General features: G+C 43.6%; 3 protein-coding genes across 5 annotated transcripts; 2 read left to right on the forward strand and 1 right to left on the reverse strand.

The window, feature by feature from the left end:
- Positions 1 to 36: 36 nt before the first annotated feature.
- On the reverse strand, positions 37 to 1,409 carry mrps18c (mitochondrial ribosomal protein S18C). The gene is made up of 6 exons (XM_082541043.1): positions 1,244 to 1,409; positions 1,096 to 1,148; positions 935 to 1,018; positions 614 to 671; positions 478 to 537; positions 37 to 159 (listed from the first exon to the last, which is right to left on the reverse strand). The coding sequence occupies exons 1-6, from the start codon at positions 1,302 to 1,304 to the stop codon at positions 83 to 85; spliced, it is 393 nt and encodes a 130-aa protein (XP_082397169.1). The 5' UTR covers positions 1,305 to 1,409; the 3' UTR covers positions 37 to 82.
- Positions 1,155 to 17,202, forward strand: helq (helicase, POLQ like). 3 transcript variants are annotated; one of them, XM_082541040.1, is made up of 19 exons: positions 1,155 to 1,172; positions 2,324 to 2,524; positions 2,762 to 3,323; positions 3,430 to 3,608; positions 6,301 to 6,501; positions 6,576 to 6,648; positions 6,740 to 6,837; positions 7,265 to 7,363; positions 7,525 to 7,670; positions 7,754 to 7,993; positions 8,151 to 8,292; positions 10,003 to 10,107; positions 10,572 to 10,773; positions 11,276 to 11,433; positions 11,522 to 11,620; positions 14,577 to 14,750; positions 14,859 to 14,972; positions 16,285 to 16,419; positions 16,620 to 17,202. In XM_082541040.1, exons 2-19 carry the CDS (start codon positions 2,348 to 2,350, stop codon positions 16,701 to 16,703), a joined length of 2,988 nt encoding a protein of 995 aa, XP_082397166.1. In that variant the 5' UTR covers positions 1,155 to 1,172; positions 2,324 to 2,347; the 3' UTR covers positions 16,704 to 17,202. The 3 variants fall into 3 exon arrangements, with proteins under 3 accessions (XP_082397166.1, XP_082397164.1, XP_082397165.1); XM_082541038.1 differs by lacking the exon at positions 1,155 to 1,172 and adding an exon at positions 1,459 to 2,245; XM_082541039.1 differs by lacking the exon at positions 1,155 to 1,172 and adding an exon at positions 1,459 to 1,850.
- A 726-nt stretch (positions 17,203 to 17,928) lies between these two features.
- On the forward strand, positions 17,929 to 26,836 carry hpse (heparanase). The gene is made up of 12 exons (XM_082541246.1): positions 17,929 to 18,216; positions 19,168 to 19,298; positions 19,536 to 19,664; positions 19,736 to 19,909; positions 20,294 to 20,465; positions 20,941 to 20,988; positions 21,869 to 21,962; positions 22,045 to 22,151; positions 22,481 to 22,595; positions 23,035 to 23,159; positions 23,947 to 24,093; positions 25,835 to 26,836. Exons 1-12 carry the CDS (start codon positions 17,978 to 17,980, stop codon positions 25,992 to 25,994), a joined length of 1,641 nt encoding a protein of 546 aa, XP_082397372.1. The 5' UTR covers positions 17,929 to 17,977; the 3' UTR covers positions 25,995 to 26,836.
- The last annotated feature ends 562 nt before the right edge of the window (positions 26,837 to 27,398 follow it).

Consider the following 27,398-nt stretch of genomic DNA (forward strand, 5'->3'; position numbering starts at 1 on the left):
TGACGCTTTGGCCCAAGAAATTCACCGACAGCAAACTGACAGCAGAGAAACTTTATTTACACAGACACACAGATGTTTCACACTAATCCAGATGTTTGATTCCACAGATGTTAGGGTCCTTCATGAACTGTGGATGTTTGTGCGTCACTGACATGAAACCTGCAAACAAAAGTTTATATTAACAGCAGTAGCTCAGCTCAGAGGGAAACGCTTCTTATATAATTATGTTAGAAATGTGGCGAAAATGGGAATGTTTGGATTATATTTGTTAAAAGGCAAAAATATGAAAAAGAGGAAAAATGCAAAAAAAGCTTTTCATTAATTGGGTCATCAAATATTAATTTACTAAAATTTAAAAAATTAAATAATTTAGTCTAAAAAAAAAAAAACAGACAAAAATTGGGATTAAAGTTGAGATTATGACAGCAAACAAATCAAATGACGAAACAGAAGAATTGAAAGATGCTGTGAACGTACCCATGGACTGAGCCTTCTTTATCGCCTTCGACACTTCTTTCTGTTTCCTTCCGCATAAACCTGAAAAAACAGAAGGAGGTGTGACCCAACCTGATGATGATTTAATCCAGATGACCTGTTTCGGGCAAAGACTCACCTGTGATGTGGCGGCCATAGATCCTGCCCGTGTGCGGCGAGATGAACTGAGAGAGCAGCTGCAGGGCGACAAACTCAGATTAATCCACGACTGAACTGAGACTCAGTCTGACTTGGGATCAGGAGATCCTGTCACACACCTGGAGGAGCAGAGCTGCTGCTTCAGGTGTGCACCCAAGCGCAAAGGTCAGAGGTGAAGGCCTGATTTCTGATAAACTGATTATAATCTTCCCGGTCACAGATATTCTGACAATAATCTCACTCAGCGTGTTTCTCATTATTTAATCTGTGGTGAAGAGCTGTTTCTTCCCGTTTGACTCACCTGGATGTTTTTAAAGTCCACCGTGACGTCACAGAGGACGCAGCCCTTCTGGGGCTCTCTGTACGGGTTCTCCATGTTCACCAGCTGAAAAACACAAACAAATCTTCATAACCAAACTGAAATCAACGGCGAGCATCCATCAGCCTGCACTCAGCACCCACCCCGCCCTCCGTCCGTCCGGCTTCATCTGCTGCGACCGCGAAGCTCCGCACACCTGCACGGAAGCAGCACGGCTAGAGTTAGCATTTGCACCAGAAGGATTGGAGTTAAACTTTTATTTTTGTAATTAACGTGTTACGCACGACTCACCTGTGTTTCCATAACGACATAAGACAGGTTTCCACCTCTGCAACTCCCTCAGACACAACATGTTGACCTAACACGGGACAGGAACCGCTTCCGCTGCAACTGAGAAATACTTCCAACCACTTCCGCAAAGGCTGCTTGTGACTTGGATATATACTGTGACTGGACGATGTCACTAAATTTAAAATATAAACCTAAAAGAAGTATTCTGTCTGTTTTTAATATTTCACGGATTTACACAATCTAAATGTTTAATATTAATGAGATATAACGCTTCGCTTTGAGTTTTTTTACGGAAAGGTTTAATTGTTACTCATTCCAAAGATAAACCAAATCAAGATAGAAATCACGCGGAACACATAAAGTCTTGGGAAAAGCAGCCCTAAGCCTCAGATTAGCTTTAGTTTGTGCCACTTGTCAGCTTGCTATTAATGTATGTTAAAGCGGTGTTGCAGTTTGTCATTGAAACGTGACTGAAACCACGTACAGCTGTCCTAAAACTCCTAAACTATCCGAGCAGCAAACATCACATCTAATTACCGTTTCAAAACAGACTTAACCCGTTTTCAGTCGAAACTAAATTTTTCATCCAAGGCGTCTAATTATTAAGGTTTGATAAGACTTAATTTTTTAGCATTTAAAAGCTAATCGAGATGTTTAATTGCACGTTTTGACACTTTTTGAACGACTGTAACTCAGAGTTAGCGCCTCAGTAAACCGAAAGCGGAAGTGATGGTGGCATTTCTCTCTCACTCCAGGATTAATGATAGTTATTTTGAATGAAGGATTCGCTGAGCTGCTGTAGATGCGCGTTTAGTGAACGTTATTATTACTGGTGGTGTTAAAAGTTATTCCATGGACACACTTTTATTTATTTGAGCTTGTTTGTGATTAATTTGTAGTTTTTGTAACTGAATGCCGGCGCTTGCTAGCTAGCTGCTCACTGAGCCTGTGTGGGCTCTTTGGTGTTTTTAGGTCTCATCATTTAACGTCAACTTGTTTAAGGTGGCGTTTAAATGGCTGCAGCAGCAGGTTAGTGAAGTATGCGAGAACTATAAAATGTTTATTGTGTTTCACATGTAGCCGCAGGGGTCTGCGCTCACAGGGATGAACTACGGAAGGCTGGAAGTCAAAATAAAACGAGTCTGTCAGAGGAAGAGGGCGAGAGACCACCTGAAAGCTTACCTGACACCTGCCAGGAAGAGGGGAGGGGCTGTCTGTTCCCCGCTATGCAACTCCAACAGGAGGATCAGCAGCATCATGGCTGAAAGCAGAACTGTGGAGGTACATCTTGCATATTGACCAGCAGGGTTCGACTCTCCTCAAGTCTGAGTGCATTGAAGTCTGTGAGAAAATGGGCCTCCTCCTCACCTAATCTCTGAGCTCAGTGAACACCTCCCCGATGTGTTTAATGACTCAGTTGGTCATAGAGTAATCAGAAATCAGAAAGAAAAATGATGCCCTGATCGATTAATAACCTGTTTGAAGTCCACGCTGGTGGTATTCTTTTTTTCTTGGCAGTACTGCAGCGACAGCGAGGATTTATTCGGCGACTATGACAGCATCTTAGGGGATTCGTCTGTCCTGGCAAAACTGGATGATGCCGAGCAAAATGAAAGGCTTCGAGGGGTGGAGCAACAACCAGAAGACGAGGATGTCCTCTCAGACTCCATTCTGGACGGCCTTGGAGATGAACCCTTCGAGGACCTACCGGCTAGCCAGCTGCAGTTTCAGGAGGAAGTTCAGGAGAAGGCGAAGAGAAGCCGACTCCAGGACAGAGACAAAACCTCAACGCCTTTCAGAGGACTAGCAAACGGAGAGGGTCCACTCAGGAGACCAGCCGGAGCGAGGAGGAGCGTTGCCGACCAGCTGAAGAGGACGATGCTTGGCAACGCAGCGGCTCCTTCTGCCGTTTCACGGACAGCGATGCTGAAGGAGGCGGTGGTTTCTGAGGAGATAAACGTCGCCATGCAGGCCATGGAGACTGTCTCTGCTGACATGCCTGACCTTGGGCCATTCTTTGGGCTTCCAAGCAAAGTGAAGGAGCTGATGTTTAAACTGAGAGGAATCCAGAGTTTGTATGGTGAGATTTTTGTATATCACAATAAAATTGAAATATTGTAGTTTCTGCACAGAATAAGTCAAGTGAAGACATTTACAACCGGTTTTGTTTTTTTGGGTTTCTTCAGACTGGCAGCAGACGTGTCTGAACTTGGACTGTGTTCAGCAGAGGAAGAATCTGATCTACTCCCTTCCCACCAGTGGTGGGAAAACTCTAGTGGCAGAGATCCTTATCCTCAGAGAACTGCTGTGCAGGAGGAAGGACTGTCTGTTCATCTTGCCCTACATATCGCTGGTGCAGGAGAAGGTACAGAAACCACAGAACATCAAAACATATCAGAAAAGTCTGTTTTGTCAACAGAATGCATAAATGCTAGTAGATGCTACTGAGCTGCTAATGGGTAATAGGCAAATGAGTAAAATTAATCGATGTTGTTTAATGTTCTGTAGGGAAACTTTCAGACTGGGATTATTGTTGATGTTACTCTCACTCCTGAACACGAGCAAATGGTTAGTTAGCTTTTGGTCTCAGATATAAAAGTATATCATCTGCATAGAACTTGACATCAGAGGATAATAATATTTGTGTTTGTGGAATAAAAGAGAAGTAGAAGTAATGACTTTCTGGTTGTGTGGGATAACAAGCTTTGACTTAAAATATAAAATGATAAAACTTCTTCTAAGCGTAAATTTTAATTTGCGCTTAGAAGAAATACAAATAAAAATCAGAAATATAGCACTGTGGGGTGATACAAACTGCCATGGTAGTGTGGATTATCGATTTCCTTATCAATTCTCATTGGCTCCACTTTGAGAGTCACCACCATCTTTAAGCACCATATCAAAGACATTACATTCATGCAAATTAATTACATGCAGTGTGGTCAAAGGTTTGTGCATGTTGGAGGTATTTTCTCTCTTTGTTGTGATCAGTGTTGGGGTCATTACTCAAAAAAGTAAAGTAAAAAAGTTATTACACTGAGCACTTTTCTTAAAAGTAATGCAGAACGTTACATTGCACATATTTTTATCATAACTCTGGTTTTACGTGGCCTATCAACACCATTTAAAAACTGGTATAAAGTCCACACCTTTTCCGTCAATTGTTCCGTCTGTACTGCTCACATCTCCAGTGGTTGTACACGTTGTCATTAACGTGGCTTCACTCCACATCAGCCGCTTTGCTAGCTAATGCTGGGCTTACACTGTGCGATTTTTTTTAGTCGCGCGATTCAGCTCCTGCTCAAACTGTACGATTGACTCGCAGGGGTTAGAAGTTCATAGGTCACGATGCAGGGTCTCACACTATACGACCCGATGCTCTGATGCGACCCGACTGCTCACACTGTGCGTCCATAAAATGAAGGTTATAACAGAAATTCTGTCGCTCTCTCTCTCTCTCTCTGTCTTTCACTCACACAGACACGCACACCACCACCATCAACTTTGCTAAATTGCTAATGAAAAACACTGATCAGGCAGCTGTGATTGAGCAGCAATGTAGATCCAACTATTTTCACGGTTGTTGTGGTCGTGATAATTTTGTGAGGCCACATCGAAAAGGCTCGGATGAACTTGCCATAGTTCTACAAGTTGTGCCTCCATCGCTTGTGTCCAGATCACACGCTGCACTGCCGTGCTGCGCCGTCTTTTTCGCTGACATTTGTGTTTGCGCGTGCGCAGTGTGAGAAACTGCGGTGACACCCTCACGACCAAGCGATTGATGATCGGGAGCTGGTCGTGAGGTCTCAATCGCTTCTCGTTACCCCACGTATACTACACGATGAAGGCCAAAATCCGGCCGATCGCCAAAACGGTCGCACGACTCAAAAATCGGCTCAAAATGGGCCAAAAATCGCACAGTGTCTGCCCAGCATAAAACACCGGCGTCGGCACATAAGGACGCTGTCATAGCCTGTCAGCGACGTTGATTAGCTGCGTATATACGAATGTGAATCGCGTGATTGGCTGAACTATGGAATAAGGTGGCATCGTTCTAATCCCATACGGGAGCAGCCAGTCACTTACTGCCAAACAGAATTGTTAGCGTATTTACTTTAATTTCAATTCAGGTTAGATTTTTTTTTGTACGCAACGCAGATTTTTTCTGCGCAGAGACGTGCCAGCAGTGCGCAATTGCGCACGCGCGCAGCTTAGAGGGAACATTGCTTACGAGGACATTATACTACTACTGTTCTATCGAAATTTTAAACAAATATCCTCATGTGGCTCTCATTTTTCTTAGAAACAAAAATCAGTAAAAAAAAAAATCTGGTAATTCTTTGTTTTGACATTCATCAGGTCCCAATATGCCCAAATATTAAAGATAAATTAAAAATGCATGCCATGGAAGAGTTCGAGTCTTAGGAGGTTAAAGCAGTTGTCATGGTGATTCTATGCCACTTTAGAAACATGAAAAGGTAGAAACGGGCCTGACTGCTTATCAGTTTGTTACCTGTTGAAGTTCAGCAATGGTTGTCTTCAACACAAATGACGATTCATTTTATCACGGTGCTGGTCTGGGGTCAGCATTCACTCAGCTTTAAAATCGCTCTGGGCTCTTGGCTAGCTTAGTGTTAGCATGCTGGCTGTGCAGGTGCTTGTGAAGAGCTGAAGCTGTGTTAACAGTGATGCCGTTTTTCTGTCCTGGAGCAGTCTCCACTTTACCATCACACTCTCATCCTTTTGTGCAATAAAAATAAAAGTCATGTCCATGTCCACACTGAAGACTGCACCACTATTTTCCTCTGGCACACAAACTGAAATCAGCTGATCGTAGTGAGAGTGCAAGAACTGATAAGCAGGATCCATAGGCAGGCAGATTAACGATTCCAAGGAATTGCACTACTACTCTCGATTTCCATCTCTAATCATATCATTATCATATTTATGTTCATAAGAAATAAAAGAGGATCAAAACTAGAGCCTTGTGGTACACCTTTCAGAGACATTAACAGCCTTCGTTTTGAACTCTTAGGAAGTACTTTTCACTTTTCCAGGTGCGTGGTTTAGCAAGCTTTGGTCTGGAGCTGGACTTCATGGTGGAGGAGTACGCTGGCAGCAAGGGCAGGTTTCCTCCCGTGAAGAGAAGAAACAAGACGTCCCTTTACATCGCAACCATAGAGAAGGCTCACAGCCTCGTCAACTCTCTGATAGAGAGCAGCAGGCTGGATAACCTTGGACTGGTGGTGGTTGATGAGGTACCTCCCACTTTGGATGAAAGGTGTTTTATACGGCTGGAGGACATTTAACTGAGATTTTGTTTCTTCTGCAGCTTCACATGCTGGGTGACGGCAGCAGAGGGGCCATTATAGAAATGACTCTGGCCAAAGTTCAATATGTGAGCAGTAAGTGTCTTCTTATAGTCTCCATAACTCAATCCAGCCTTAAGTTAAAAACAAACTTCTTGCTTTTGGGTTCTTTTTCTTTTTTTTCCAGAAACAACTCAGATAATAGGAATGAGCGCCACTCTGGGGAATATCAAAGACCTGCAGATGTTTCTGAGGGCTGAAAATTACACGAACAACTTCAGGCCTGTAAGTGATTGAATCAAAGCTGCACCCGAACCTTATAAAACCCTCGAGTGAACACTGACCCTAACTTCCTGCTTCCACAAGGACTTGCTCGAGCATAACACACAGATTAGTCCACCGCTGAAAACAGTTCCTGACACTGAGCAGCTGTTTGAGGGGCTCACTGAGCGTTGTTAAAGTTGCTCATTAACTAAAATCAGGTCTGTGTGTCATGCAAATGCAACTCTCAGAATTAGTCACGACTTATCAGCTGCACATATGAAAATGGATGTGGATGAGCTGGTGATAGTCAGAGGAGAACTTGTGTTTCAAGATCGTTGCATGGAACTGCTGGTTTCTATCAGCGGGGCTTCTTCCTGTCTTTTAAACTCATTTTGAGAGTTTGGGTAAATTGGCGCTCTGTGATTTATTTTATTTTGATTTTTTCCAGGTTCAGCTGAAGGAATTCGTCAAACTGCACGACACCATCTACGAGGTGGACCCAAAAGAAGAGAACTGCTTCAGGTTCTCACGTCTTCTCAACTTTAAAGTAAGTAAAAAACATAATTAACTCTAACAATACAGTGGAGGATCACACCAACACGCCGTGGCCACATTAATATGTACAGGAGACATTTTTCCTGCAGTAAATTAAAGTTTAATGTCCTCCTCTTTCGTTTTCGTGGTGCTTGGTCTTTCTCTTTCCTGCAGTACTCGAGCACGATGCAGAAGATCGACCCGGATCACATCATCGCTCTGGTGACCGAGGTCATCCCAGCGCACTCGTGTCTGCTCTTCTGTCCCACCAAGAAGAACTGCGAGAATGTGGCGGCGATGATCTGCAAATATCTGAAAGAGTGAGCAGCAGCCACTGGGTGACTCCTCCCACTCTGCCGCCCATGCCAATCACTGACTCAGAAACCTTTCTCGACTCTTTCAGGGACTTCTTGCGGCACCGCGAGGAGGAGAAGGGCGTCCTCCTCAGGGAGCTGCGGGACAGCGGGAATGGCTCGTTGTGCCCGGTGTTAAAGGTCACTGTGCCGTATGGCGTGGCGTACCACCACAGCGGGCTGACATCCGAGGAGAGGAAACTGGTGGAGGAGGCCTACTCCAGCGGGGTCCTCTGCCTCCTCACCTGCACCTCCACCCTAGCTGCAGGGATCAACCTACCTGCTCGCAGGTGAGCCGCTCATTAAACAGCTTTTTCCCTTTCCTGTCACAGCAGTCAGGAGCTCACCTGCGTGTTCATGTGTACATATCAAAGGTTATGCACATTTGCTGCTGCTGAAATGATCTGACCTCTGTTTGACCCCGGTTTGACCTCTGTTTGCACACAGAGTGATCCTGCGCTCGCCGTACATAGCCACGGACTTCCTGAAGAGGAGCCAGTACAAGCAGATGGTCGGACGAGCCGGCCGAGCGGGGATCGATTCGGTGGGCGAGAGCATCCTGATCCTGCAGGAGAAGGACAGGAACATGGTAACTAGAGCCATGAGGGACTCAAACTGATGTCTGATTAAAAACAGTGAGCCTAAAAACTGAAGCTTTCCAACAATATTATGTCAAAATACTTTTCTTAATCCTCAGATATCTGAAATACAGACCTGCAGGCATAAAATCTGTTTTAGGTTATTAAAAAAACAAAGAAACGTTAAATTAAAAGAGTTAAAAGGTTTAAAAGCTTTATTAAATCTTTGTGTGTGTTTATTTGAGGTCAGCAGCTGCACAGAAACCTCTGTAATGTGCAGGGTTGGACTGGGACAAGCCCGGGTATTTTGACTAGTGACCAGCCCACCATGGTATTATAGGAAAAGCCATAAAACCTTTATAATAAACTTAAACCTACACCATCCTCCCTATTCTGGTATTCTAAACAGTACTTAGCAAAAATATAAAACAACCTAATTTATAATTACATATACCTAACTAATAGGGTTGCCAAAGGAAAAAAATAGGGAACCACTCCCCCACCCTCTGCCTCAAGATGCTTAACTGACAAAACCGATTTTAATTTAATGCACATATCAAACAAATGCACATAAATCTATTATTTTTCTCCAGTAATTAAATAGATTCAACATCTTTCTTCAAGAGAATTGCAGACTGCACAGATGGTACCTTCCCAAAGGAAAGAATACTATAACTTACTAGGGTGTATACTAGGCTTAATATTTACTAAATACAATAATGGATTTCTATACATTTTACATCAGATGTAAAATTTGGTTGTAAGATTCAGATAATTATTCATGAAAAGCAAGACATTTTAAATGAGAATAAGAAAGAAAAGTATTTCTTTGTGCCTCCCTCTCCCTGTTAATGCCCTACCTGCCCCCCTGGCAAAACTTTGCTAGATGCGCCCCTGCACAGTTACCAGCTGTCAGCTACATAAAAAAAAGGATCCTGATGTTATTTGTCTCTCAGAAACAGTTCATAACTTCCCTTCAACTCATTCATGTCACCTAAAAGGTAAACCTGTTTCTCCATCACCTGTTCAGCTCTGATGATTCAGTAAGGACATCTCCTGGTTTCATCTTCATGTTTCCCTCTCACCACATATCCAAACTGATATCATGACCAGCAGCTTTTACAGCTGTGGCTCCAGCAAACATCAGCTGATACTAGAAATTAATATTAAATAAATTCTAACAACAGCTGATCAAGCTTAAACGTGCTGCTGTTGTTTAGTGCTACAGCCACAGGTTTCTGTTTCTGGCGCAGAGAGAAAAGCTGATCATTGATCAGTTTCATGATTGAATTAGCAACTTTCTAGCTGAAGTACGGCACAAATTGCGTTCCTTTTCACCTCAACTTTAAAGTTCGACCTCCTCGGCTGTAATTGGTCCAGCCCAGAGTCGATCACGACCAACTGGCTAATCCACCACCATTCATTTATACCGTTAAAAAATTAAAAGAAATAAAACCCCATTGGCCCATAAATACGAAAAATCACAAGCAGCCCACCGGGCAAATACCTGGTATGCCCGATGGCCAGTCCAGCCCTGGTAATGTGTTAAAAACAATAAAATTAAGGTCGATATAATAACATAACAATAACTCTTTATGACTTCTCCACCATCTCCGACTCCTGCTAAAACAATCTGATCAGTTTCCTGTGAGTTATGACAAAATAAAAGCATTCAGTTAAACTAACAGATGTCAGATAATTCTGCTTTTGTGTGATTTCAGGCTAAAACACTGGTGTGCGCGCCGATGGAGAGCTGTTACAGCAACCTGATGCACGATGATGGAAAAGGCCTCCTGAGCCTCGTCCTGTCCCTCATTGGATTAAACGTAAATCCTTCTAATTCACTCCAAATCCGAGCAGATTAGCCAGCAGGCGCTAATCTCTTTTATCTCTGCATCATTATTTAATATCAAATGGTACCTCTGTGGGGTCTGACTTTCTTTTCGCTTTTATTTTGAAAAACTAAACTGAATTAGTGGTTTATAAAGAAGCAGCTGATTTTTCTGTATCAGTGAATCTGTCTGTAATTCTGGTTCATTCTAGCTAATTCTAGGTAATTCTAGGTTTTTATTTTGTTTGGTTTGTGTCACTGATGGCAACATTGTCTAACGAACACAAGCTTCGAAATATTCAGTTCACAGAATATAATGGATCCAAATATTTCCATATATCCTTGTTTTTGTTGCTGAACTGGCCAATCAGGATGCCTGATCAATATGTTTTTAAAAATAATCAGATCACAGCCTGATTCAACTGGTGCTATTGTCCTTATGTCTCGTGGTTTCTGCAGATCACATCATCCGTGGAGCAGCTGCAGGACTTCCTGCAGGGAACGCTGCTGTTTGTGCAGTGGCAGCAGCTGTGTGTGGGGAGGAGCCTGCTGGAGGCAGTGCAGCAGTGCGTGGATGTCCTGAAGGAGAAAGAGCTCATCACAGTAGACTCGCACAGTCAGAGTCTGCGGGTCACCAAGCTGGGAAAGGCTACGTACAAAGGTACCCTCGGCATACCTGTAGGACTCCTTACTTCCTCTCACATGACTTAGAACGTCATGTTTAATCATGATTCTGAAAATCAACAATGAACACAGAGTTGCAGAGTTTTGCTCCTGTTGGCTCTGCATGATGTTATAGCGAGGGAAATCCCTAATATGGTCATCTCAGACACACAAGACTCACCCACTTATGTTCATGAGGAGCAGCCAATAAGAAGACAGTTGATTTAAAGGAGGAGGAGTTAAAACAGATTCAAACATGGAGGGTCATTTTAGCCTGGGCCGGCCACCAAAGATCCTGAACAGGGTAAACTCGTGTCCCAGTCTGGTCCCACCGTGGTCCCAGTCTGGTCCCACTGTTGTCAGATGTTTCGATTCATTGGGCTTAAATAAAGTTTCAAAGATCCTTTTGTAAGGTCAGAAAACTGCGATGGTGTAGTTTTGTGTGTCTGTAGCTGTTATGATTCGTGACGATGAATTAAAGCATTCATGGTGTTCTTCAGCCTCGGTGGATCTGACCTATGCTGAGGTCCTCTACAAAGACCTCTCCAAAGGCCTGGAGTCTCTGCTGCTCAACAGCTACCTGCACCTGGTCTACCTGGTGACCCCGTACGACCTGATTGATCAGTGCAAACCTGACTGGATGATCTTCTTCAGGCAGGTAAGCAGAGCCTGCCTCAGAGCCTCTTGGCCTCCTCCTCCTCACATCTCTCACAAGCTGCTCTCTGCTTCGTCTTCCTCATCTGCAGTTCACACTGTTGTCTGTGGCTGAGCAGAAGATGTCAGCTGCTGTTGGCGTGCCTGAGAGTTTCGTGGCAAGAAAAGCTGCAGGACAGACAGTAAAGAAGGTAAGAAAGTTCAGACCACAGATTTAATGCTTGAGATGTTCAGGTTTTATTTCATTGTTTTTGAGACGTGACCTGTGAAATGTACTCGAACCTGACTGTAAAGAGAGAATCACGAACACGCATCCATGAAATCAAAGATGAAGACCAGAAGCTGCGCAGGTGAACGCAGAGTGATGGAGGAAGCATCTGGATATGTGATGTGTGGCCGCGGTTTTGAAGGTCTGTTAGAAGCTCAGATTAAAACACGCTGAACGCTTCCAGACAGATTAAAGCTTCAGTACAGGATAAAAACATCCAGCTTCACTGTGAAATCTCACAGAGTGCTGCTGTTTCTCCTAATCCAGTTAAAAAAAACGAAACAAAAAAAAATTGGATGACTTTACCAAATCTGGATCAGCAATACTTTACCTGGGCGGCAGGCACCAAATTCACCAACATAAAAGAGCCTTAACTATTTTAATTTTACTAAGAGCTATTTCATCAGCACTAATTCATTATTTTATCCACAACCTTTAAAATTCTTTCGTACAAATGCTGCATGAAATAAACAACTGGGGTGGCTGTAGCTCAGGTGGCATAGCAGGTCAGCCACTAATCAGAAGGTTGGTAGTCCGATCCCAAGCTGCCTCCTGGCTGCATGCCAAATATCCTTGGGCAAGATACTAACCCCGTGTTTGCCTACTGGTGGTGGTCAGAGGGCCCGGTGGCGCCAGTGTCCGGCAGCCTCGCCTCTGTGCGCCCCAGGGCAGCTGTGGCTACAATGTAGCTTGCCGTCACCAGTGTGTGAATGTGTGTGTGAATGGGTGGATGACTGGTTGTGTAAAGCGCTTTGGAGTCTTTAGGGACTAAGTAAAGCGCTATACAAATGCAGGCCATTTACCATAAACAACTGCACGACCACAAAAGCCAAAAGTAAGAGCTGCTGCTGTTAGCAAGCAAAGCAGGTTGGAAACAGGAAGCAACTTTGTGCACTGTCGTCATGCTTTTACTCCCCTGAAGTAAAAGCATGTAAAAATGTAAAACATGACCAGCAGAGGGCAGCAAACATCAAGAGCATTGATTAAACTGTTCTCTACTGTGACGGTATTCTTCATTCATAACACACAGCTCAGTTTAATGTAGATCTCATAGCTTTAAATTTAATGAATAAAAACGCAAATCCTGAATATTTATACATGTATATCACATGTATGAAATACAGTGCTCTATAAATAATCATCACTGTATGAAAATATATTATTATGTTAATATAGTATTTAATACACAGTGTAATGCAGTTTGTAGCACCGTCTATCAGTTCTAGTTTTCTTGTTTGATTAACTCTGGAGTTTTTATTTCATGTTTCCAGCCTGAATCCAGCCCTCTGCTGGAATCACAGTAATCCTGATCCTGTTCCAATAAGCAACAAAAACTGGAGTTTTTGATCTGAATTTGTTTTTTGTTTTTAAAAAAAAAGCTGTATTGGCTCCTCTGATTTAATCTGATCATGTAATCCTGTTTTCCCTTTGAACTGCTGGATTTCAGGGTCTGATCTGATCTGACGGGCTTAATCCTGCCAGATTAGTTTTTTATAACTGCCGAGCTCTGGTGTGATGTGTAGGGGTGGGTTTAAAAAAATCGATTTTCCAATTCAAATCGATTTTAACTTGACTAAAGACGTAACCACAAAGCACTGACAAGCCGTCGGTGCTGAAAGCAGACATCTCACAGATTCTGAAGCTGGAGGTTTTGTCACTCTGACCAAAATTCACTGAACCAGCAGCAAAAGAAGATCCAAAGTACACTTCACATTGTCATGAATTCTCTCTTATTTTTGCTGTTTTGCTTCCACCACGATAAAATCACACACTCCCCTCCCCCCTGTATTTCAAGAGCAGTTTACCATCAAAAATCTGTTTTCTGCATTATTTATTACATTATTATTGCTTATTACGCACCAGTCTACTGTCGTTTACAGCGCTGTCAGCCTCTGTTTGTTTGTTTGTTTTTTCCAAAAATGATAACATCCAACAAGAAAGCCTAATTTCTGCTGTTCAATACCAAAGAAATGTAAAATTTTACAAATGGTGCCAAATTGCAAAACACTTCTATGTCTCTAATTAAACCTCTATGACTTTGCTCTACATCACTTCAGTAGCGTCAGGTAATGTTCATATGTTGATTCGTGGTTTTCTTCCGTTTTTGTTCTACTGCAGAATATTTTTAAGGCGGTTATCTGCTATAAAAAGACAGGCCGGGAAAATCTCCATGTTTTTCTGTGTTTTATCCTCAGTTACTTTGACACAAAGGCATCTCACAAGTGTCAGTACTGACAAATGATCAGAATTATAATATTTCTGACTGTCTGAGTCCAAATTGAATCGAATCGATTATAGAAATCGGTGATGATACCCAACCCTTGTGATGTGACGGACTCAGGCCGTTCCCTTACTCCAGCTCCACCCTCCAGAGGTGGATGTTTGCACCTTCACAGTAGGAAATGTTAATGTTGTTTGCATGGCACAAATCGAAAGGTTAAAGGTCGTGACCTTTTTCCACAAGCTCCTTTAAATGGTGAGGAAGTAAAAATGAGACGTGAAGCACGAGCAGGCAACTGTGAATAATAATGACACAGTAAAGACACGTCGGAGGGGGAAGTAGAAACAGAGTCACTTCCTGTTGAGGGTCACAGACGCGCCTTTCTCAAAGGAGGCGAGTGGCGACCTGACATCATCGTTTCTGCTGCAGGTTGTTGTGACGTCAGTTTAATCGTTTCACTGAAACTTACTAACATCGAAAATCATGACTGGAGTTCAGCCTGCTCCATGAACGCTGGATATGACAAGCGTGATCTTTGAATTTGACCTGACAAGTGGTGCAGGTGATGAAGGCAGATTATGATGACGTCATAATCTTCTTGCTCTCTGAACTTTGTGATCGAGCCCCCCCGCTCAGCAGCGTGCTCTGTTTGTTTCAGGGCGTGAACTTGGCGGCGGTGAGGAGGATGTACCTCGCTCTTGTTCTCTTCTCGCTGCTGAAGGAAACGGACGTCTGGAGCGTCTCCGAGCGTTTCCAGCTGAGCCGTGGCTTCGTGCAGACGCTGCTCGGCTCCGCCTCTGCCTTCTGCTCCTGTGTGCTGCACTTTGCTGAGGTACCACTGGAGTTTACCCGGAGGTCATACCAAAATGGGCAGGCTGAAGGTGAGCCAGCAGGTGTGTCTCAGGTGAGATGGTGATGCTCTGATGTTTCTGTGTCTCAGGAGCTCGAGGAGTTCTGGCCGTTCAGAGCGCTGCTCGCCGAGCTGACACGGCGCCTCAGTTACTGCGTGAAGGCGGAGCTTATCCCTCTGATGGAGGTGGCCGGAGTCCTGGAGGTGAGACACCTTCTTCACCTGCTTTCTTCTTCTTCTTTTTCTTTTTCTCCTCCTGCATCCTTTTCTTACTGTGTGCTCGTGTGACATCATTGAAACACGTTAAGAGTGATGAGTTTCCGCACCGTCACAGTTCGGGGTGATGACATCATCAGCCTGTTGTCAGCTTGGAGGGTTTACAAAAAAAACATGTTCTGTTATTTTGTCAACGCATCAGCGCTCGCATCCTCTGCTGTCACTCGATTCTACTTCCTGCACAAGTGCACATTAGAGCTCCAGTACACTCCCATCTCTATGTAATAAACACGTGAGTTTGTGGACCACAGGAAGTGGACCATTTCAGCAGTTACTGATCACATGAACACCATCTTCATCCACCTCAGCTCAGGTTTTATTTTGTAAAAGGGTTATTACAGCTTTAAGTTCCTTCCTGTCAGCTTTCATTGATCCTGTTAGCATCCATTCTTTCTTCTTCTTCTCTTTATTGATGTTTCTGAAAGCAGCCCTGGAGGTGTACCTGATGAAGGTAGTGAAGGTCAGGAGAATGTTCAGGTTCTGTGTCTTCGCTCCGTCATGTTAACGTGTGAAATGTCCCATCATGGCTGTAAAGTTTTACTTTATCTCACTGTGACGTGAAAGCTCAGAAGGATTTAGGCCACAGCTTTCTTCTCTGAAGATCGCTGATGCATCCGGCTCCCTCACACTTCACTTTATTAAACTCCTCTTAGATCACTTTTTATATTTTGGTTTAAAAACGCTGCAGAGGGGAGCCAGATGTTTCTCATGTCGGCTTATTCCACTCAGCCTGATTAATCAGATTCACTCTGGAGACATTCAAACTAAAAGGTCACGTTTCAGGATTATTTGAACTTTATTTTGTAGACATATTTAAACTCGCTACAGGAAGTGCATCCTGTGCTGAATGTGGCGTGTTAATGATTCTGAGAGAATGTAAGTGCTGCTGACACCTCCGTGAGCAGGAGGTGGTTCGGGTGCGGTTGTTATTCGGCTCACGGCCCGTCCCACCTCTCCTCTGCCAGATGTTTCACTTTTGTCCCAGTCACCGCTGACTCATCGGTGAACGTGCTGAGCTGCTGATGTTCGTGTCAGCAGGTTAAAGAGAAATGGGCGGCGCTCGCAACCCTGAGGTGTCCCATGCTCGACGTTTCTGTCTCAAGGGAACAGTTTTATTCAACGTGAAAAGTTTTTTTTTTGCTTCAGGTGATTTTAAGTGAGAACCATCTGAGCCTCCATAGCTTCTCCATGTCCTCTGCCTCAGCTGAAGCTCTGACATCACCTCTTTTTTTCCCTGCAGTCGAGAGCAAAGCAGCTGTACGCTGCCGGCTACAAGACACTGACTCACATGGCGAACGCCGACCCAGCCGCTCTCTGCACAGCCATCCAGAACCTGTACAGGAAACAGGCCAATCAGATCGTGGCCTCAGCCAAGGTGAGACTGTCCTCAGAGATCGCGCCCACACGAGCTGATCACCGTACCTGAAATCAGCACGAGTACTGATGGTGTTAAATGACTGATGTGATGCTCTGTGGAGCTGACAACACTCACAGTCGGTCTCCGTGTTTGATGACATTACAGTGTGAAGAAACACTGAAACAGGAAGTTTAACTGTGACAGTTTCTTTGTTTCAGATGCTCGTGAATGAGAAAGCCGCAGCTCTGCAGGAGGAAGTGGATGAACTGCTGGCGCCGCCCTCTGACCTGCCACAGCTCTGACATCTTCTCAGGAGTTCTACCCTCTTTGAACACTTCTGATCTCACTGTGACATCATTTCTTATTAAAGTAACTGGGATGTCCTCGCCGTGTCTGTGCCAAAAGCTTCACTTCCTGTTCTCCTCACCTTCTTTCAGCCATTCATTGCGCTCTTATTTTGTCGTCTGTACTTCTTGTTATCACACTGAGAACGCGAAGGTCGTTTTTTCACGCGAGGAAACGTTAAAGGTCATTTTCTGCTCGTTAAAGGTTTCAGCTTCACCTGAGCAGTGTGAGTGTGTCAGGTGAGCTCAAGTGAGTCTGTTTCAACCTCAGGTGCCATCAGCAGGAAGCTGTCAGCTGTTTTTGCCATGACATCATCATGTCTTCACCTCCGGAGCACACAGAATGTCAGTTGATGGAGGCGACCTGCACCTGATGGTTCACTGCTTTGAGAAAATGACTCATTACTGCGACTTTTCTCATTTTAGTAAATTTTAAACATTAAATATTTAAACTTTATTTTCTGTCTGTGTTTTTTGGGCATTTATTTATTCTGGAAACTGAAAATAATTTGTCTGCTACATCAGACAGCTGACCTACCAAAATAAAAGCATGTGTGTCATCAAATAAAAAATGTGTACTCTGTTTTTATTTGCAGTGGATTCATTTGATTTTTAATTTCAGTTTGTTTGGTTAAGTCGAACTGTTTCCATTTTTGATGATATATTTTTGACATTTTTCTCTTATTTGGAAGATTTTGGTGTTCTTTAGATGTGTTCATATTTTTTGACATTTTAATCTACATTTTAGGTCATCTGATTTTTTTTGTCTTTAAATATAAAAATATTTAAAAAGGTTTTTGGTTTTGTTTTGTTTTTAAATCATGAATTCTGAGGACATAAATTTGAGTCTTTTGATAATTTATTTTAGTGTTGGTTTGTGGGCTGTGGTCTCATATGTGTTTGTGGGACATTTTATTAATATTTAATTTTTGACTTTTTGTCATAGTTTCGTTTTTTTAAGCATTAAATATTTATGTGTATTTTTATTGAGTTTTGTATTCGTGGGACAGTTCATGCGTGTTTCTGTCACGGTAACATGTTCGCAGGTTTCTTCGTTTCTGGCTCGTTATTAGATGAATATTAATTTCAGGTCATTGATCACTGATCGATTGATGGAGTGTCGTCTCTCGTGATTCCTGCTGAAATGTTGGACCTGCATATAAGTTCGTGATTTGAGGTCCCGGTCGTTCTGTGTGCGCGCACGAGGACGCGAAACAGGAAGTGTGACAGACATGAGGCTCGCGCTGCTGCTGTGCGCGCTCTGCTGCACCGGGACTCTGGTAACCGGAACCGGAGGATCCCGGCTCCCTGATGGACCCCCCGGGGAGCCGGACCGGGACCCCGGTCTGGGTTTGGGCGTGGGCGTGGGCGTGGACGTGTCGGCCCCTCTGCGACGCGTGGATCCGCGCTTTCTGTCCGTGACCATCGACGCGAGTCTGGCTTCACAGGAGAGCTTCGTGTGGCTACTGAGGTGAGCTCTGACTCTAATCCACCGACGATTGTCCCGTTAAACAGGAAACACCGGGTTAAAACAGACGGGAGGTCAGAGGTCACAAAATCAAAAACTCTAAGGATCAAAACTTTCAAACTTTTGTTTCACTTTCAAATCTGATCCTGAGTCAGTTCACCTGAAACCTGTTAGCTCCGCCTCCCGCAGTCTCAGACCAGGTGAGTATCACCTGCAGTTCAAGTTTGGAAAAAGAAAAAATCTGAACCTGATTTTAAAATCTTTAAAGGATTGAGAAGTAAGGTGATCCTGCGTCAATCCAGGTTTCACTTCTGTTTCCAGAGTCCGCATGGGAATTCCCAGAGTTCCTGTTTAAGCAGGAGCACACCCGAGAACCACAAACACTCTTAGATCTGAGAATAACCCGAGTAACCTGCTGACCCTCATAACCTGATCATCTGAAATAAAACTGCTGTAAATTTGAACTTTGAATCTCGACAGCCAAACTTAGATTCATGTTTCTCTGTGAATCCGACACGTTTGTGCTCCGGGAATAAACTCGAGCTCCAAAATCCCTTCTGTTTCAGTAACATGATGGATGTGAGATAATCAGCACAGATCTCTGCATGTGGAAACCAGAGGTCAGAGGTCACGAGTAAAATCATTTCCAAAGTCTCAAAACCAGGAAAGGAAATCAAGTTAAAGTCACATGTTTGTAGTCAAAACGGTTGACCAACTTAAAAACTATGACATCAGAGTTATTCTTCGTAACCCTTCAGGAGTTGTGACAACAAAATAATTTCAAAACTTAGATTTCAGATCAAAGATCAAAGTGAAACAGAGCTGGGGTCGTTTAAAACCAGCAGGTTTCGGTGCTTTGACCCGCGAATATTTCCGAGCATTCTTTAATGTGAACTGCGTACTGCTGTCAGTGCAGCAGTGCATCATGGGAGTGACTCTGAGGTTTCTCTGCAGCTCTCGGAGGATGAGGACGCTTGCAGCAGCTCTGAGTCCGGCCTTCCTGCGATTTGGGGGGACGCGGCAGGACTTCATGGTGTTTGAGCCTCACAGGAGGCAACAGTGGGAGGAGCCTCAGGACGCTGCAGGTAAACACGATCACCTTGTGACCTCTCTGACATCACACTGATCTGGAACATGTTGATTTCTTTGTTTTATTTACAGGAAATTATTTTTTTAATGTGTCATGTGATTCTTTTGTTTTTAGTCTAAGTTCAGGTTGGAGACTTTTTCTTCTTATTCAGTTTTTAAGTGTTGAAACTTTTAAATAGTTGAAATGTGAGTCTCTGACTTCCTGACCTCTCTGTGACCGTTGAAACTCCCAGGTGAGTCATGTGACCAGACTTTCCTACACCCGTGGATGGAGGAGCGTCTGAAGTGCGACTGGGCGAAGCAGAAGCTGGTCCTGATGAAGGAGGACCTGCTGGGTACATACAGGAGCTTCTTCTTCACAGGTGAGTCCTGATGTCTGCCAGGCGTTGCCATGGAGATGCCACCCGTCCTCTGACTGTCGTCTCCCTCTCAGAGCTCACCGTGGACCAGCTGCATGCCTTCGCCAACTGCTCTGGCTTCCAGCTCATCTTCGGCCTGAATGCTCTGCTGAGGACGGCTGACAACAGCTGGAACAACAGCAATGCTGCCCTGCTGCTGCAGTACTGCCAGTCCAGACATTATGGGATGTCCTGGGAGCTCGGAAACGGTACGACTCCTTCTCTGATCAGCTGATAATCAATAATCACAGAGCCTCAATCAGCTTGAGTCTGTGACCTGCTTATTTAGGCCTGCAGACTTTATTCTGCCTTTTATTTTGAAATGCAGCTAGTGATGTGTGTTTCCTACCACCTGATCAAACCCGTAAATCAGAGCATCAGTAACAGGCTGACACTGTTAGTGTAAAATCTTCTCAGGCTCCTTCTTCTTCTTTATTCTGCTTTCAGTGATAATATCTGGCATAATGCTGAAACGCTGCGGTTTCTTATCCAATGTTTCAGTTTCACTTCCTCGCCTTCATGTGGCGTGACGCACAGACAGGAAGTCACCTTTCTTCTTTACATGATCTCTAATCAAAGTGATCTCTAATCAGAGCCAAACAGCTTCGAGAAGAAGGCCGGGATCCGGGTGGATGGGCATCAGCTCGGGCTGGACTTCATTCGTCTCAGGAAGATGATGTCAGAGTCAAAACTGTACCAAGATGCTGGGCTGTACGGGCCGGACGTTGGCCAGCCGAGAAACCACCACGTAGACTTACTGGACGGGTGAGAGGTCAAAGGTCACTGTACAGAGACAGCTCATGAAAAATTTCTGCTGTCAACACAAAAGAGCATAAAATGTTTGGGGGAAAAAATTACATTTTTTTTCAATGAATTTTTTTCCTCACATGAAATTTTGCGTTACGAATTTTTGAAAACAAGACACATAATAAAAAATGAACGTTTTTTACTTTATTTCTCTCTGTTTTCAGGAATTTTATTCACTCTGCTCCTCGTCTGTCATGAGCTGACAGATTCTGAAGTTTTCAGCTTTTTGATCTGATGTGATGTTTTAACGTCTCTGATACCAACGATGCAGAGAAACCTAAAACTTTTTATTAAAGGGAAGCAGCTAATTTTTGTGCTCTAACTGAGTTACAGAGTCACATGTGAGCTTCAGTCTGCAGGAATAAGACAGAAAACAACTTAATTACTGAGCCGACGCTGCCGATTTATCCATGAATTCTTGTGACTGTTGCAGATTCCTGCAGACCGGAGCCGAGGCCATCGACGCCTGTACCTGGCACCAGTGAGTTCACCCTCACTTTATTTACTCTGAAATGTAATTTCTGAGTTAAGTCTACTCTCACAACATAATGCATGCAGTCACAAGCGACGTGCATAAAAACTTTGCATTTTAACTGTAAATGTGAAAAATGTCACATTTACAGTCATTTACAGCCTGAAAGCTTCTCCGTCCATCGGAGGTAATTAAAAGTTTATGCACTCCTACTGACAGTGAGATACTTTTCCCATGCTTTTATTGTGAAACTGCAAATGTACATATCAGTCAGAGACTGTTCAGAACAAATTATTTAGCATTTGTAACACAAATCTTGTTGCAAGGAAACAGAATGTCAAAGTTATTAAAACTTAACAAAATTCTAATATTTTTAGTCCAAATGACATTCAGTGGATATAAAGTGTCTGTATGCTCCCATAAAGACAACAAAACCAACATAAATCTGTCTCCAAATATTTGTTTGAAGTCTCCTAATTTTGAATTTATTAAACCATAAATTCAGAAAATAGTTTTGGACTTTTTAAGTTGAAAGTTGGTCATAAAGCATCAATACTTTCTTCAGAAAGTCCAAAATTCTGAATCATAATCAGACAAGAAGAGATTTAAGTCAAGATAAGATTATTATTCATCATCCACACTGACAGTTAGTTTGGGTGATAAATTAGGCTTAACAATGATCACATCATTCACAAACAGCTGAGCACTGGTTGAGACCAGCAGTGGTCCTAAACTCGAGCCCTGAGGCACACCTGATTTAATTTTAAAGGATATCAGTGACACCTCGGCCTGAAAAACTGTTCTTTTATTCCCAAGCCTTCATGCTGCTTTACTGCTGTGAATGCTTCATTCATAACTCATAAAATAAACTTGCTCTCCTGTTTGTCAGTTATTACGTGAACGGCAGAGACACGTCTGTGAAGGACTTCCTGGATCCTGAAGTCCTGGACTCACTGGCCTTAAAGACCAATGAAGTCATGAAGGTAACGCTGTGCTGTGTGCCAGCAGCTCTGTGCTGGGTGTGTTCGGAGTTTCACCGGGATTGTTTCTTCTCATCCGGCTCAGAAAGTGAAGCTGGCGTCTCCGGGAAAGTCGGTTTGGCTCGGAGAGACAAGCTCGGCGTACGGAGGAGGAGCTGCAGGACTGTCGGACACGTTCGTCGCAGGATTCATGTGAGTCCCTCATGTCTGCCCTGCTTTAGTCTTCTCTCTGAACATCATGAACGTCGTGTTGTATTCAGCCAGACCTTCAGTCAGACCAGAAACATAAAGCCATCATGAAGGCATTCAGGCATGAGCTCAGAGACCATTTCCTCGTAGTCTTCTAGACCTCTGGACCTCGTTGGTGTTTTTCAGACTGATTTCTTTCTTTCAGTAAACGATTTTTATTCTGCTGAGTGTGTTTTTCTGTGGATGAACATTTCTGCTCTCAGCATCTCTGAAACACTCTCAAATATCTCTGAGTTTCTGCTGAGATGTCTCCATGCTGGGAATCTGTGCAGGTGGCTGGATAAATTAGGCCTGGGAGCAGCACTCGGCCTGGATATCGTGATGAGGCAGGTGCTCATCGGCTCTGGGAGTTACCACCTGGTGGACGACAACCTGGATCCTCTTCCTGTAAGACAGAGTCAGGTTAATTCTCTTAAGTATTCCAGCTACGCTTTCATGTTTTTTACCTGTGCAAAATCGTTTTAAGAGTTCCTCCTTCCTACACTCAGATTGGATGTTATTGCTTAACCTCTTAAGCCCCAAGCCTAACTGATCTCCTGCCTTTTGCCCCTGTATCAGGGGGCGTTGGGGCTTAAGAGGTTAATTTTGTCCACTTTGGGACATCAAATTAATTAAAAACCTAAACGGACATGTTTAGCACAGACTCAGTGAGTTCATTAACTGATCATTTGTCAGAAAATGTATGTTAATCTGATCAAATCAGGACCTTCACACTAATACTGAGCGTTAACGTGGCTGAAATAAGCTGCTGTTAGTTTATGTGCTCGATGCATTTCCAGATCTTCACAGTTTGTCGTTGTCCAGTAAAGGTCGTGTCCTCTTTCAGGATTATTGGCTGTCTGTTCTCTACAAGAGGCTGGTTGGACCGGAGGTTTTAAAGATTCAAGTGCTTTCTGAGTTTGGCCGAAGTAAACGAGTGAGGATGTATCTGCACTGCACCAACAGGAAGAGGTACGCTTCACATCCTGCCCTCATACAAACACCGAGACCTCCCACCACCAGTAACCCTGCCACATCAGGTGGACGGGATTTTCTTCCGGCCCGTCCAGCTGTTTATACAGCTGTCTAAACAGCTGTCTCTGCAGTGGTCTGAAATAGCTAGAAATAGCTAGCTCACGGTAATGATGTAAGGTATTAGCAGTTAGAAGTAACAGATAAATGGTTAACAGCTGCTACAGCTCCCTTCAAGCAATGTCCTGTACAACAAAATAGTTTCTACATGGAGCTGCTCAGACTCACTACAAGCCAGAGGAAAGAAAAACTCAGATTTGAAAGTGAACTGTCCTTTTAATGAATCAGCTGAGCTTTGGATCTTTAAGGTTTATTTTTCCTATAAACCAGCAAAAACGTCTGGAAACAGAAACAGAAAAAAAATTTCTTAAATCTTAAAATAAGAAAAGATTGAAATTCTTAAAGCGTTATTCAAAACTCATCTCAAACCTGAATTCTGAATTATGCATAAATGGGCAAAGATTAATATCTCAGTTTCTGAAAACCTGAATGTCTTTTACTTCAGCTCAGGAACAAACATCTTCAAACTAAAAGTATTTAAAGGAGGAAAAAAGCTTTTTATTTCTTGCTGTGTACACTGACACCAGTAGTAATTTCCTAGAGACATAATTTCTGCGCATGTTTTGCTTCGTGTGAGTAGAAACGAAGCTCATGCTTCGTTCTGTGTTGTTTGAGGTGAAGTGGAAGTCAAGCTGAGTAATAATGCTGCTGTTTTGCGTGTCTGCAGCTACAGATGTGGAGCGGTCACGCTGATGTCAATGAACCTTGGGAAGACGCCAGCAAGGATCTCGGTGCCCGCCGTCTTCTCCAACAGCACAGTGGAGGCTTTTGTCCTGGAGTCTGAGCAGCCCGGGGAGGAGGGACTCTACTCCAGGTGCCTGAATGTACTCAATGAAGCCATTTTCCTCCTAGTTAGAAATCTGCTTCGACCCCAAAGAAGACAGTTGTTTTTCACTAAATATTCCCGGCTCTGCAGAAGTACAGTGAACCTTAGATAATAAGCCCCGCCCCCATTTTTAGTGAAATACACACGGTGAAGAAGCAACAGGTCAAAATCTGTAAATGAACACCTGATTCTACCTGAACATCAGGATTGGCCCATTGCAGATGTTTTATGTGCTGATGATACACCGCTCTGTGTGTCAGACGGCCCAAACTCTGCAAGCCTAAGAAGACACGTTCAGGTCATTATAGTCGACCTGTTCTGCCTCTCCTCACTTCCTGTCCTGTCTCTGCTCTTCCTGTGGTGGAGGTTCACGATAAAGTTACGAATAATAAGCTCCGTGTGTGTAGTGATACCCGCAGGTCGAACACTCATTATTACAGTATTTTCTACTCTTTGATCTGAATGATGTCATCTCAGGGACTGAAGCCCCGTCGGCTACTGTGTGAGAGGGAGAGCCAAACAGAAGAAAAGTGGCGTAAAGCCAGCCTTGTTTCAGACAAGGGCTGAGCTCTGAATCATGCAGAGCTGCTGTGCTGGAGTCAGAAAATAAAAGCATGGAGCTGATGTCTTTTCTCTTTTTAAATTTACATTTTCTGTTTTTGTTCTTATGAATCTGAGTCTCTGAAACATCTGGATCTCCTGAACTCAGTGACGGTGAAACGGTCTAAGCTTAAAAATGAAGAAGAATCCAGCAAATGTTTTGATGCTGAGGAAGCATCAGCGGATCATATCGCCTCAGCATCCAGTGAAACCTGCAGTTTTTACCATCTGCAGGGACGCCGTCTGTGTTTCAGCTGTGATGGCTGGTTGGTGTAGAAACCTGAAGACCAGCTCACATTTCTCTACAGAAGTGAGCCTCAACACTTCCTGAAAGCTACTTTTTAAATCCTTTAAAATTTTATTTTACTCATGAAAGCAAAAACAGGGGCGACAGTGAATCAGACGCTGGCTTCAGTCTTGTGACGCTCAGATTCAGGTGTTTATCGAGTCCTATGAGAGCTGCTGAGGTTGACCTTTTGATGCTTTTGATCTGTGGCTTTGCTCTGCTTCAGCGTGCCGGACAGAAAGCTGTTGTCATGGTGATTTAATGCCACCTGAGAGCGAATCAGCTGATGCAGACAGCAGCAGGTCGAGGACCGATGCCGTTGATGTGTAACTCTCTCTCAGGCTTTTATCTCAGCTGTGCTGACGGAGGACGAACAATGGCCTCATAGTTTGGGCTCAGCGGCGTGCTTCAAAAGAGTTCAAAGGTCACCGCCGTGAGTCAAAACTGGTCAGCATGAATCGACAGTCTGACTCCCGTCCACCGCTCCACAGCACCTCAGCTGCAGGAGGCTTTCTGAGAACAACTACATAAAAATCAAAAGCTTTACCTGATTTAACCGACCAATCTCAAACTAGCCCCATCCTAAATCCTCCTCTTACGGTGTCATGATCTGACTCATAAGCTGTGGTGGAAAATGATACAGGCATAAACCCGGAGAAGGGTAACTCTGCCGATGACACCCCGCACTGCTGCGGTCCGACCACAAGGGGGCGCACACAACCCTAACACCCGAGGATCATAAACAGTATGAGTTATGCAGAAATGGATTAATATCTCAGTAATCTTTGTGTTTGACTCGTTGTGTGGCGGTTAGCTTGATGAGCTCATTTCCTGTTTCTGCAGGTCAGTGAAGCTGAACGGCGAGGTGTTGATGATGGTGGACGATAAAACGCTGCCTGAACTCAAAGGAAAACTTCTCCTGCCGGCTCGCCACCTGCAGCTTCCTGCCTACTCGCTTGCCTTCTTCGTCCTCCCAGACGCCCAAGCTCCGGCGTGCAGCTGATGACATCACACGGAGAGGTGCTGTTTCCTCACACCGTGGACGCCTCAGTGTCAGATTTTTAGACAATACTGCCACTTTCTGATAATGAGTTTATTGATTCTCACTCATGACCAAACATCTCCATCTATGTCTCCACCCGCTCGTCAGTCACAGAGGCCACGCCCCTAATAATGTGAACTTCAAGGTTGATGAGGATGATGGATATGGAACAATATGGAATAAGATACTTAAATGTTTTTTTCATAACAATTTTCAGAAACCAAAAATATTTTTGATACGACCGTGTTTCAGCGTGTCATCAGTGAGGACGTCTAATGATCTAATTAATCAAAAAGCACAATGCTGACGCCGCCTCTTTGCCATCATCGTCGTCAGCAGGCTGGAGCACGTCCTCCTGATGCTGCAGCTTCACGTTATCATGACAGCAAATGTGTCAGAGTTTAAGCAGCGGGGAGACAGTGCTGTCACCATCAGGTCAGACTGGGAACTGCAGTAGCGTCCTCCATCATCTTTATCCAGTCTGTTCATAAAAACTTCAGTAAAACTAGAAAAAGGTTTTGAAACTTTAACCAGATGTATACATCTTTATAACAGATATTTTACACTGAAAATATAAATGTGTAATATATCTATATATAATAATATATCTATAAACTTTAGTGTGAACTCTGCTAATTAAATATTTATTTCATGAAATCTTTCTGTTCTCTGCTGATTTTAAATTGGACTCTAATAAAACTAATGAACCAGTGCCCGACGCTCTCAGTGTGAGTGTGAAGCTCAGGACGCCTGAGAGGCCCTGCTCTGAGACCTTCAGCTTATTAAAGGACACTAGATTCAGAGTTTAATGTTTGAACTTTTATTTGATGCAAGATAAAGACAAACATCACATTTCCTTTTTCATTTGTCCTGCTCCTCGCCGTGAGTGACGACGTAACACAAGGATTTGTAGTCCAGGTTTCTGGTTGCGTTTATGTTTGATGACTGAAACATCTGCTTCATCTACAGACACACAGGTATCGATGTCACGCCTGTCACTAAACATTTCCAAAGCGAGCCCTTTTCATTTTTACACTTTCATTCGCTCAGTGTTTTCACTTTCTATCACGGCCTGAATAAGGAGACGTTGGCGTGAGAACTCTTTGTGGATGAAGCCTTTGTCGTCGGGGTCGAACATTTTGATGCACGCTGCAGGCACCGACCTGTTTCAGCGACTGCTGAAATAAAAATAAGAGTGTATTTGCAGGGTGAAACACCAGCAGGACTCTGTACTGTATTCTAGACGGTGTACAGAAGTTTATAAATGTATTAGTAGATCATATTTAAATATAACTATATTATAGTAGATACACAGTAGTATAATTCTGTGCTGTATTGTAGATGGTGTAGAGTAGTGTAACTTTA

The sequence above is a fragment of the Aulonocara stuartgranti genome (assembly GCF_965226115.1).
Source record: "Aulonocara stuartgranti genome assembly, chromosome: 7".
Taxonomy (NCBI): Eukaryota; Metazoa; Chordata; class Actinopteri; order Cichliformes; family Cichlidae; genus Aulonocara; species Aulonocara stuartgranti.